Source organism: Belonocnema kinseyi, chromosome 1 (genome assembly GCF_010883055.1).
Source record: "Belonocnema kinseyi isolate 2016_QV_RU_SX_M_011 chromosome 1, B_treatae_v1, whole genome shotgun sequence".
NCBI classification, from domain to species: domain Eukaryota; kingdom Metazoa; phylum Arthropoda; class Insecta; order Hymenoptera; family Cynipidae; genus Belonocnema; species Belonocnema kinseyi.
This window is the reverse complement of record NC_046657.1, coordinates 14,679,126-14,691,621: the sequence shown is the minus strand read 5'-3', so window position 1 is coordinate 14,691,621 and position 12,496 is coordinate 14,679,126. Positions and strand designations below refer to the sequence as shown.

Here is a 12,496-nt window from a genome sequence, read left to right as displayed (position 1 = left end):
TATAGAGCTCCAAGGAGATTATGTTGAAAAATAAAAAAAAATTTACCCAAAAAAATTGTTTTTATACTTCATTCTAAGGACTTATTGAACTACCCTCGTACTCTAGAAGATAGTAAACAATCGACTCCGGTGGTATCTAGAAAAAAGCAATTTTTCGCTCCTAAACAGAGTGGATGTAAACATAAAAGTCCCACCCTAGATCCACGTATTAACCTCTAAGCTAAAATCCGTGAAGCATTCTCTAACAATCAGCACCTAATAATGGTTAGTTTAGATATTGAAAAGCAGAAGAAATTACATGGAGACACCGAATAATTAAAACCTCGGAAAAAGAAGAAATAAATGGTTAACTGTTAGCTTTTACGAAAATCTATCTCCACCAGAGGTACATCCATGTTAGAGTTAATGGCGAACTGTCCAAAAGATTCACCCTAGAAAGCGGAGTACCCTAAATCTCAGTCACAAGCACAACCCTCTTTCTCATCTCAATTAATGACTTCATACGCAGAATTGAAAAACCCGTAGGATCAACAATATTCGCAGACGACCTGACCATATATTGTGAAGAAAAGAACTTCGAAATCTACTGTAAGAACCCTAAAAAAAGCATTAATCAAAATATGGAATTGGTCCCTACAAAATGGATATAAATTCTCCCAAACAAAAACTCAATATATCAGTTTTTTTCCGTAAAAAATTGTAGAAATAACCTCAACTTTACAATTATACAAACATTAAATCACGAGGGTAACGATAATCAAATTTCTAGGTCTAATATTTGACCAAAAGTTAACATAGAGACCACATATACTCCAACCAAAAGATGAGTAAAAAAAACGGATCGCTATTCTCAAAATCCTAACCAGTAGGAGTTGGGCAACCGACCTTAGCGTTCTTCAACTAACTTTCAAAGCAATTATCCGATCAAAATTGATGAGTTCTGGACAAGAAGGCGACAGGCGCTCGAGAAAGAGTAAAAGTATCGTCCAGTCTGTGACGTCAGGTATAAACAGTGAAATTCGAAATTAAAAAAAAAAAAACAAAAATACAGTTAGATAGTTCTTGAAAAATGAACCTGAGCCTCCATTTACAGTTTTTCACTAGGGCTGCAAATTTTCCAGTAAATAAATAAAAACTGACTTTTTTTTAATAGAAAAAACCATGTTTCTTCACATTGAAATCGGCGTAACTAATATTGGACTCTATTGGAGGCTACAGTGTCTAAAACGAGTCAAAAGTTAATTTCTAATGTTTTTTTAATCCGAATAAAAAACCACGTTTTTAGACTGTAACTTTAAAAAAGTGATCGAGGAAGTTTAAGCTACAACAAACTTCAAGTGAACGAATTTTCCGCCATTGTATTGGCCAACTTTTTGGAAAATCTGAATTCCATTTGATTTTTAGCTCCATAATTACAGCGAGTTTATTACGAGCTCGGGACGTGACACCACAGGATTTTTCAGGGGACGCCGCCGGAACGCTGACTAGTGCGAGCGAGTGGACAAAACAAATGATGGGCAAGGAGGATGTTTCAGACTTCAGACAGCGTCCCCTGAAAAATCCTGTGGTGTCGCGTCGCGAGCTCGTAATAAACTCGCTGTAATTATGGAATTAAAAATCAAATTAATTTGAGATTTTCGAAAAAGTTGAACAATACATTGGCGGAAAATTCGTTCGCTTGAAGTTTTTCATAACTCAAACTTCCTCGCTCACTTTTATAATATGAAAGTCTAAAAACGTGGGTATTCATTCGCATTTAAAAAAAAAACATTGAAAATTAATTTTTGACTCTTTCTGGACACTGTAGCCTCCGCTAGAGTGTCACGAATAAAACACGAAAAGAAATTTGTTAATTAGTTGATAAACGAATTACTCACGGCAAGTTGAATGTGAAAAAACATGGTTTTTCCAACTTAAAAAAGTCAGTTTTTATTTATTTACTGGAAAATTTGCAGCCCGAGAGAAAAACTGTAAATGGAGACACATGTTCATTTTTCAAGAGCTATCTAACTATATTTTTGGTTTTTTCAAATTTCGAATTTCACTTTTGATACCTGACGTCACAGCCTTGACAATACTTTTACTTGTTCTCGAGCGCCTGTCGCCTTCTTGTCCAGAACTCCTCAATTAAACTACGGCTCTGTAATGTACAATTCAGCTCAAAAAGATACCCTTGCACTACTAGATCTCATCTACAACACAAGTCTGGAAATATTCTGTGGGGCATTCCACAATAGACCAAACAAAAAAGTTCGATTAGAAATGAAAGAACTCCCACTAAGGGACAGAAGACTCGAACTCACCTTAAAACACGCACTCTCAATAGCAGCAACTCCCAAAAACTCACCCCAGGAACTATTCTTTTCAAAAGACCCACAAGAATAAACCAATTTACGACCATGTATACCAAAACCTATAAGAAAGATACTAGAAGAATACTTTTCGGCCACATCAACCCAGTTACCCCAAATCTAACACAATCTTCTAACCAAGACCCTTCTTGGTCTCCGCTTCCTGCAAAGTTGAACCTCAGTTTAACGAAAAATTTATAAAAAGATATCGCTGAAAACGAATGGCAGCGATTATATAAATCATCGAAAAAACTACAGAAAACCTTATTCCCCCAAATTCGAGTAGTATATTTTCAGCAGAAATTTCGGCTGTTATGAAAGCTTATGAATTAGATAAAATTCTACCTGGTTATAAATTTGGAATATCTACTGTTTCATAAAGTAGCTTCCAAGACATCAAAACCAGAATTTCTTACCGCCACAGGATGCAACAAATTCCAAAAACCTATACTCAATGCCTGCAAATAAATAAACAAATCGCCGCCATATGGATCCCTTCGCATCAAAATATCACCGAAAACGAACAAGCAGACGTACTGGCCAAATTCGCAACTTCGTTACCACTCGAGGAGGAAAACCTAAAAATATCATTAGCAGATGCCAAAAACTACGTTCCAAGAATCACCTACCAATATTGGAGAGAAACCAACAACAGCACTCAGAATGACGTTTCAACTATCTAGAAAAAGAACCCAGATCACCTGGCTTGGAGAACACTCGCCAGAAGAGAACAAGTACTCCTCATCAGACTTCGAATCGGAAATACCAAATTTACGCAAAAGTGTCAGCTCGATAAATCAAAACCCCCGAAATATGGCCAGTGTAAATGTGAAATCAGTGTTAATCACCTAATTATCGATTGTACAAAGTTTATTGATCTTAGACGTAAACTACCTAGATTTAGATGCGACGTTAAATAAATCGTTTAGAAAAAAAAGATATTCATAGTTAAAGGCTTTTATTAGGTTAAAAATATTGTTTCAGTCTGAAACATTCAATGCCTAACCAATGAAATTTTTTTTAATTAATTAAGAAAAATAATAGCTACTATTGAGTAGCTATTATTTTTCCTAATTAATTTGTATGTATTAACATGGCAATATTTTACTGTTCATTTAAAATGAGAAAATGAAAAACAATTATTTAAAAGTAAATAATTAGAAACTGAATTAATTTACATAGAAACCTGAGTAAAAATACTTCGACTTGAGTTCGACTTGGTTATATCTTGAGTTCCTCTCCAAGACATCGATGCCTGGCTGCGTCTCAAAACTGAGTCTAGACATAGACCTTCGTCTTACTTTTATAACCACGACTGGTAAGATGGCGTTTAATTGTCTCAAGTCGAGCCTAATCTTGGCTAAGACGATGCATACTTGTCTCAGGACGATCCTTGTCTTGTCTCGAACTCAAGTCGAAGAATTTTCAATCTGGACTCTGGAAATAAAATTATTGGCTTTTGATGTATGAATAAGAATTGAACACTTATTATTTGTAGAAAAATATAAAATTATATTTCAAATAATTTAAACAAAGTATTTGTTCCGCAAAATTGGGCTATTCAGACCAAAATATGTGTACAAAGATTCACAACCTAATTTAAAACATTAAGTGGATTTTTGCAGAAGTTAAACTAAAAATTAAGAACCTTTTTTAGAATTGTGGAAAGCTTTAAAAGTATAAAAACATTTTCTTAAGATTCCTAGGGAAATTGAATATGATTTTTCATTTTAAATAATTATTTTAAGCGAATCTTTAAAAGTATTTTAAAATATTAACAAAATTGTCAAAAAAGTGTCTGGAATAATTTAAAGAAAATTGTCATCAATTTGCAAAATTTTTTAACAATTGTGGAAAAATTTGCATAAATATGTTTTTAAATAAATCGATTTTTCCTACTATTTAAAAAAAATCCTGTAAAACTGTCGCATTTTTTCTTCACACACACACACACACACACACACTTCGTTTAAATAATTTGGTATCATTTTAAATTTTAAATCGATTTTGAATATTTTCCAAACTTAAGATAACTTAAGTTTTTTCTGCAAATAATAAGCAGGATTTGCTAAAAATTGTAAGAAAAATTCGATTTATTTGAAAATATATTTAAAAGTTCTCAAAAAATGTAAAACATCTTCTAAATTTCTCAAGATTTTGAAATAAAATTCTGAAGCTTTTCAAGGATGTTTAAATGATTAAAAATGAAAATAATGTAAGTTCTGATTTAAGCAGTTTTCAGTTTAAAAAAATTATTTTTCAATTTTAAATGTTTCTTGCTTGAAATTTCTGAAAATAATATAACTTTAAGTATTTTAAAGTACATTGATTAATTGTCGAATGAACATGATAACATGGATTTATATTTTTGGAACTGAATTTAAATCTTTGAAATCTATAATTTATTAAAGTTAAAAAATCTTAATTTTGCTGTTTATCTGCATTAAATTTAAAATTGTTAAATTGAAAAGTGTTAATATCTAACTTCCATGTTATAAATGTAAATTATTGAGCATCTGAATAGAAAATTTTTAAATTGAAGTTTGTTATTTTATAAGTTTTATTATTTGACACATTTGAAATTAAATACTACAAAAAACAATAAAATCGAAGGTCTAAACATAAACTGTTAACAACTTCGACCCAAATTTCTTAACGTGCGATAACGTGTCACGATTACTCGAATTTTATGGAATACTTCGCTAGACGGAATAGAAATTATCTCCTATTACGTAAAAACAACTATTGTCTTTAACAAGTGATTTTTTAGGCTCTAAAAGCTCAAGAAAATAGGCCTCTTCCCTAGTCTGAACCTTATTATTATTGTCTTTTTTTTTTAAAGAAACATTTATTTTTCTCGTTAAACCATAAAACTGACGATTACTAGGACACCTTAAAAAATTTCAGGTGAGGATTGTTCTTGCCGAGGACTCAACAATTTTTTCTTCTAAATTCGGAATGGCAGCCCCAAAGGAAGAAGCTGAACGTTTGGTAAAGCTGGCAGAGTCTTGTATCCTAGATGAAAAATTCGACGCAGCTGAAGACTATATCCAACAAGCTTTGAACATCCACCCATCTCCTAAAATTCAAGGTTTACAACAATATTTTTATATTAATAACATTGTTTTTTATTACTCCTCCGCGAAAGTCAATGTTTCGTGGTTTTATACAGACACAAAAAGTCTTTAATTTCAGAGCGGTAAACCAACCGTGAAAAAGGAGATTCGCGAAACAGAGTAGGGAAAGCGTAAAAAAAAACTAAAGAATCGTGGTGGCTGAAGATTTCCTAACCTTAAATTTACTGCTTTGATATTGGCTCAAGTGAATTTAGGTTAGCTGCATTAATTCAGCCTACGCGCGCTATCTGGTGGCAGGAACAAGCAGTGCCGAGCAATGACAGTTCATTTCCATTCACGTCAAGCAGTCTTGATCCAGTGATGAGTCTTTTTTCTTTTCCAGTTATTCAGTGTTTTCCATCGAACTTTCTCGCCGTGAGGATGTGATAAAAAATATTGTGTGTGGCAGGTGCGAAACGCTGATTTCGTTCATTTGTGAAGTTCACAACACACTCTGCCGCCTGGTTCCGGAGCGGCGCCTTCACTCGATTCTCGCTTGCATTGCGAACTTCACACTTCCGGAATAAGCCGTGTTTAGCACTTAATACACAAATAACTATTATTTCATTAAATAACAAATCTTTCTACAGAAGCACTCTCCCTACTGAAACAGCGTTCAGGAAGAAATGAAACTGCAGAGCCCACATTAAGACGGAGAAAGGCAGAAAGTGAGGATTCTCCTAAATTTACTGAGGAACAAGTGCAATTTGTTGAAAGGTGATTCAATTAATTAAAAATTGAGTACGAGTCAGGTGTGTCAGGACCTATAAGTGGTCGTTCGATTTAAATGATACTTGCTGAAATTGTAGTATTACGTAAGAAATATTAGTTGCCCCAATGATTTTTTTAAATTTAGGTCTATCCAGAAAGTATCCGACCTTTTAGTCTAACTTTGTCCCTAGTTTTACTGTTGTCAAAAACTGGTATTTACCATTTAGGTAGGATCTCTGTAAGACCCTCTACTAAGCGACAAGGATCTGAAAGTCTGTAGTAGACTGGTGTACGTAGTTGCGTAAACGTCTAACTATGTACGCGTCGCATTTAAGGATGACGGAATGCACCGAATAAGAGTTTGGATTGAATTTCAACAAAAACTTTGAAATTTATTTTCGAAAACCATCATTAGGATTCGAATAGTGAATGATGATGAGCCTGTGAAGGCGAAGTACGACCACTTTAAAATCGCCTAAAACCCTTTATAAATTGAGTATTACTCGTAGGCTCATCAAAATCTCTGAATCATGACGATGGTTTACAAACATAAATAGCCATTTTTTGGCCAAATTTAGTGCACAGACTTTTTAAGAAGCGTTCCTTCATCCTGAAATTTAAGGCGTACGTGGGTAGACTTTTACGCAACTGCGTACGCGTGTGGAGTGAATAATCGCAGGTGCTTGTCACTTAATGATTATTCATGAACTACATTACTAAATTTAGGGGGGAGGGGGGGTCAGACAACGCTACAGTTCTATAATAACTTGATAAGTTTGAACATTACTTTTATATTTCAGACTTCACACTTCTTACCATATTCCCCTCTTTCCCCTTTTTTAAAAAATATTTTATTTTTTTCCTATTTTCAAGAAATTTTCCCCTTTTTTCTATTTTTTGTTTAAATTTTTGTTTTGGTTAATAATTCTACTATTTGATTGAAAATTTAATCACTTTGTTAAAAATGCAACTGCTTTGTTAAAAATTGATATTTTTTAATAAAAATTCAAGAACTTTGTTGAAAGTTGTACTACTATGATAAAAATTTATCTTTTTGGTTGAAGATTCATCTCTTTGGTGGTAAATTAAAATAATTTGTTTCCTTTTAGGTGGAAAATTAATCTTTTTTTGAAGTGAAAATGTAACTTTTACAATTATTGTTGAAAATGTATCTTTTTTTGTTAAAAACTGAGCTGTTTGATTACAATATATCTTTTGTAGTTGAAAATGTATGTATTCGTATTTTTTGTTGAATTTAACTTTTTTTGATATAAATAAAAATCTTTCTTTGCTTAATATATTATCAATTATAATTTTTGTTGAGAATTCATCTGTTTTATTTGAAAATTCAAATGTCTTATTGAAAGTTAAACTACTCTGTTATAAATCAAGTTTTTTTTTAACTGAAAATGTGACTTCCATTATTGCATGAAAATTTACATTTTTATTTAAAAATTGATCTTTTTAAACTGTTTGATTTAAATTTTATCAATCTTTTTGAGGATTTAACTTTCTTATTCAAAACTCTTCTACATCCATATCTACTGGTACACAGAAAATGCACGCTAAACAACAAATGTCGTATTTGTTCAATAATGGTTTAAAAAATGCTACATCGAGAAATTTTCAAGAGGAATGCATTGGTATTGTTAATTTTTCAATTCGACAGTTATTTTGTTTATAACAATTGCAGACCTATAAAAAGTAATTGAATAATTTGAAAATTGTTTAAACAAAAAAACCATATCGAGATATTTTGGAGACGAATCTAGGGGTATTTTTAGTTTATTGATATGACTTTTAGTTTCTTTCAAAATCAATGACATTAGTCTCAAATCTATATCTGAGGCAAACTTCAAGGTTTTAATAATCCAGGTTCTTTTGAGAATTTATTTCTTCGGTTTGAAAATTAAACTAACTTGTTGAAAATTCGTTTCTTTTTGGCTTGAACATTCAATAATCTGGTATAAAATTAAAGTATATAGTTGAAAATTAACCATTTTTGTTTAAAATTCTTGTTCTCCGGTTGAAAATTCAAATCTACGTATATACAGCATTATATTTTTATGAAAATTTAACTATTTTGATAGAAAATTAAACTATATGTATGTTTAAAAATTAACTATTTATAGAAATTTGTGTAGAAAATTAATCTTCTGATTTGAAAATTCATCTTGTTGGCCGAGGATTCGACTATTTTGTTAGAAATTCGTCTTTTTTTGGTTTAATTTAACTCGTAGAGAATTCCTTTTTTCCTTCTTAACAATTAGTTTTTAAACTGAAAACGTAACTATTCCATTCTTGGTTGAAAACTTCTTTTTTTTTTGAAAATTCAACTATTTGGTTGAAAATTTAATTATTTTGGTAGAAAATTCAACTATTTTCTGCTGGCCGAAAAATAAATTAGTTTTGTAGTTCATGTAATTTGTTGAAAATTTGTCTTTTTAGTATAAAATTCATAATCTTTTAGAAATTCTTCCTTTTGGCTGTGGATTCAACTATTTTGTTACAAATTTTGTTTGGTAAAAATAAATTGGTAGAAAATTATTTTGTTGTTTTTGTTGAAAATTAATTTTTTAACTGAAAATGTAACTATTTCATTTTTTGTTGAAGAATTATATTTTTCTGAGAATTCAACCATTTATGATAGCAAATTTAGATATTTCGTTAAGAATCATTTATTTATTTGAAAAATTAACTATATGATAAGACATTCATTTTTTTGGTTGAAAATTAATATTACCGGGTGGAAAATTCAACTGTTTTGTTGAAAACCGCATGTATTTTGTTGAAAATTCGTCTTTTTGAGAAGAAAATTAATCTTTTTTTTTAATAATCATCTTAATTAGAGATTTAACTAATATTTTTTAACAATTCGCGTTTTTTAGTTAAATTTAACGAGTTTAAAATTTGGTTTTTGTTGTTGTTGAAAATTAATCTTTTTGTGTGAAATAAATTTTGAGTTAAACATTCATATAATTGTTTGGAAATTCATCTCTCGTTATTAAAAATTACATATTGGTGAAAATTCATCCTTGTAGGGTAAAAATTGAACTATTTTGCTGATTCATCATTTTGAGATGAAAATTTAACTGTTTTGTTCTTGTTTGGTAATTTAATTATATTTAACTATTTTTTTGAAAATTTAACTATTTATTTTAAAGATTTCTTTGTATTGGAAAATTTTATTCACTACAGAATAACTCATTAGAAATGTGAAAACCTGCAGAAGGTAGCGTAGATTATGGATGACCTTTTAGTATGGGCCCTTAGAGAGCCCTCCCTCCGCCCGATTGGTAAATTACGGATTTTGACCTGGCACAATTATGTCCAAAGTTATAGGACAACGTCAGATACTTACCGGAAATAAATCGAATGCTGGCCCGAAAATATTAACAAATTAGATTCAGCTGCTTAAGAACATTTACTTTTTTTAGAATCAAAAGTGCAAATGATTACTATGAGATCTTAGCAGTCAGTAAAAAAGCAACAAGTACGGAATTAAAACAGGCCTTTAAAAACAGGTGTCTGGAAGTACATCCTGATAAAAACAAGGCACCTGGCGCCACTGAGGCATTTCAAGGTTAATTGTTTATTCAATCCGATTTATTGATTTTTCTTGAGAACATATTTTCCATTTTTGTAATTCTCTTTTTCATAAAGCCGTTGGACTTGCTTTTGGGGTTTTAATTGATCCTGAAAAACGCGAGGAGTATGACTCACAAGGAATAGCAATGAAACTTGAAACAGGTCATTCGATTTTTTTTAAATTATGTAATTATTATTACATGAGTTAATTCAACTGCTCTAATTGTATTACATTTCAGGGGAAATATTTGGACAAAACTTAGCCCTATTGGTGCTTGGTTTTATTGGAATGGCTGGGATTGGTGCCCTAGCTTGGCACGCAACAAAATCTTCACGAGCCTCTAAGAAAAAGTAGTTTATTATCTGACTTCGATGATAAAATAATTCGTGAAAATCGGTGTAACATATTTATTCAGAACTTCCAATAAATCTCTGAACCAATGAAAAGAATGTGCTCATTTATTGAATTTTTTAGACTACGATTTGGATTATGAAATTTCAATCGTTTCCTTGTCGTTTATCCCAATAAATAAATTTTAAAAGTGAGTTCGCAACGCACAAAGCACTTTGAAACACCAAAAAATTCACTTGATGTCCCTGGCGAACCTTCACTACTAGAAGCAAAAGTCAATCCTTTTCTGTCTCTTTGTCAATACAAATTCAGGTGAATCTCTTTCAATACCCTATTCTCTATCTCAAGCTATCGTTTGTCTATCCACGTCAATGTTTGTTTATCTTTTTATCAATCTAAATTCAAGTCTATCTTTTTCAATATCCTCTTTCCTATCTCATCTAACAACGTTTATCTTTTTGTACGTATTTTTCAATCTTAACTAACGTCTATATATAGACATTAAGTAGAAGGATGGCATTAAAAAGTATTGAAAATTGCATTCATCCAGTGGGAAAGTGAGAAATATTGAATACTTCTGGATCCCGTTTTTGTCCTCCTGTTTTGAATTTCACAGAAGTTGAAGTTATCTCTTAAATTGAACCCCTTTCTGTACTTAGTGCCGACAATATTTTTTTGAATGCCACAAAGCAACTAAAAAATAGAAAAATTTTAATCCCTTTTAATTTCGCAAATTTCGATACTTTTATTTACTGTTTTTCAAAAAATAATGAGATAAAAAGCTTTTTAAAACAAAGCATTGGTCATTTTAGGATACCAGGATTAGTTTGAAATTTTTGATCTTGACTTTATCTTCTTGTAATTGATAATATTTAAACAAAGCGAATATTTTGCGATAAAGAGATGTATTGTTGCATACAATCCTATTAGATTTTGCAAATTGCATGATTTTGAGGCGAGTTTTAATGCTTCAAACGAATATTGTATTTTTAATTTATTGGAGGTAACGTCTGGCAGCTCCGATCGGCTTTAAAAGGCATTGGAATCTTATTATTTTCGCCGCCCAATGAGGATTAAAAAACGAAGGACAGAAACAGCATTCTTAGGGATTCAAAATTTTTAATACCTTTTAATGCAAAGCTTCCTACCGGGTATTTTTCAATCCTCTCTTCTCTACTCTGCTGGAAGTAGAAAGATTGAAAAGATAAAATTTGGGAGATAGGAAAACACAGAACTATCCCATCTCTGCCCGGTAATAAGGGTTGAATTCATAAGAATTAAAAATTTGTATTCCTATGAATATGGGATTTTTCCTCCATCTCAAAATCCTCCAACTTCTGTGAGTGAGAACTCATGACTTTTTCCGTCACTTAGTTTAACTGTGTCATTTTTTCCCTGTAGTTTTTTCGTAAAAAGGCTGCAGTCAGACAGTTGACACGTGCCTTTCAAATAAATTAAATCTGCTTCAAATTAAACTTCGACTGAATTAGGCATCGCGGTGTCAGAACGCGGATATCTCTGGCATACGCAGTAGTTGTTCCTTTATATTTCTAGTTTATGAAACGCCATGTCTCAATTTAAAAATATACAGGAAAATCGACTGTTCATGCCAGAGAGATCCGCGTTCTGACACCAGTGATTATGCTTCCTGGCATTTTTACCTTCCATGAAACCCAGATAACAATTTGTTCACACCTTGACCGCATGGTGTTGGCATGCGTGTCGACCGATTGGCACGATGAGAGGGGGAGGTGCAGACATAGCTGTCCTCATATGCGCCGCACGCGTATCGGCACGCGCGTGCCAGCATCGTGCTATCGTGCACGTGTTATTATTTATAATTAGTTATAATTATAATTAAAAATAAAATAAGTAATAAGAAACATTGAATAGCGTTTTTAAGAAGGGACCTGTGTTGAAAGTTGTTCTTTCACAACTGATGATGAACATGTGTTCATTTTAAAAGCGACATACCCAACATTATATTCCTGCTAAATATTAAATAATATATTTAAATTCGATTAACATTGGGAGGTATAGTTTTTGATCGAGTTTAATAATAATGCAAATTATTTTCTTATACTTTCATAAGGTTACTTTTTGAAAAAAAAACTGAACGCGAAATATCAGATTCAAGATAGTATGTAAAATTCAAAGAACAAACTATTTTCTCATTGTATTATTCAATCATACTATAATGATTACGAGAGCGTAATTTTCGATTTAAAAAGATATACCATGGAGTCAAAAATGACATAAACCGGAAAATAAGAACGTTGATATGTAATCAAAATGTTTCTTTACTTTAACTACATGGCTAACTCTGAAATTTCTATTTTACGATTCACTACATTCAAATAAACAAAAAAATTGTAAAA

The 12,496-nt window shown here is 31.5% G+C and overlaps 1 protein-coding gene across 5 annotated transcripts in view; it reads left to right on the top strand.

Moving 5' to 3' along the window:
- Positions 1 to 10,213, top strand: part of LOC117168461 (dnaJ homolog subfamily B member 12-like) — a 31,777-nt gene extending 21,564 nt beyond the window's left edge. For 2 of the 5 annotated variants that reach the window (XM_033354140.1, XM_033354167.1), the window contains exons 2-6: positions 5,259 to 5,442; positions 6,058 to 6,184; positions 9,616 to 9,761; positions 9,842 to 9,928; positions 10,006 to 10,213. In XM_033354140.1, coding sequence (XP_033210031.1) covers positions 5,310 to 5,442; positions 6,058 to 6,184; positions 9,616 to 9,761; positions 9,842 to 9,928; positions 10,006 to 10,121 — 609 coding nt within the window. In that variant the 5' untranslated portion in view covers positions 5,259 to 5,309 and the 3' untranslated portion in view covers positions 10,122 to 10,213. Of the gene's footprint in view, positions 1 to 3,087; positions 3,213 to 5,136; positions 5,157 to 5,258; positions 5,443 to 6,057; positions 6,185 to 9,615; positions 9,762 to 9,841; positions 9,929 to 10,005 lie in introns of those variants that run through there. The other 3 variants (XM_033354131.1, XM_033354148.1, XM_033354157.1) reach the window with 3 other exon arrangements.
- The last annotated feature ends 2,283 nt before the right edge of the window (positions 10,214 to 12,496 follow it).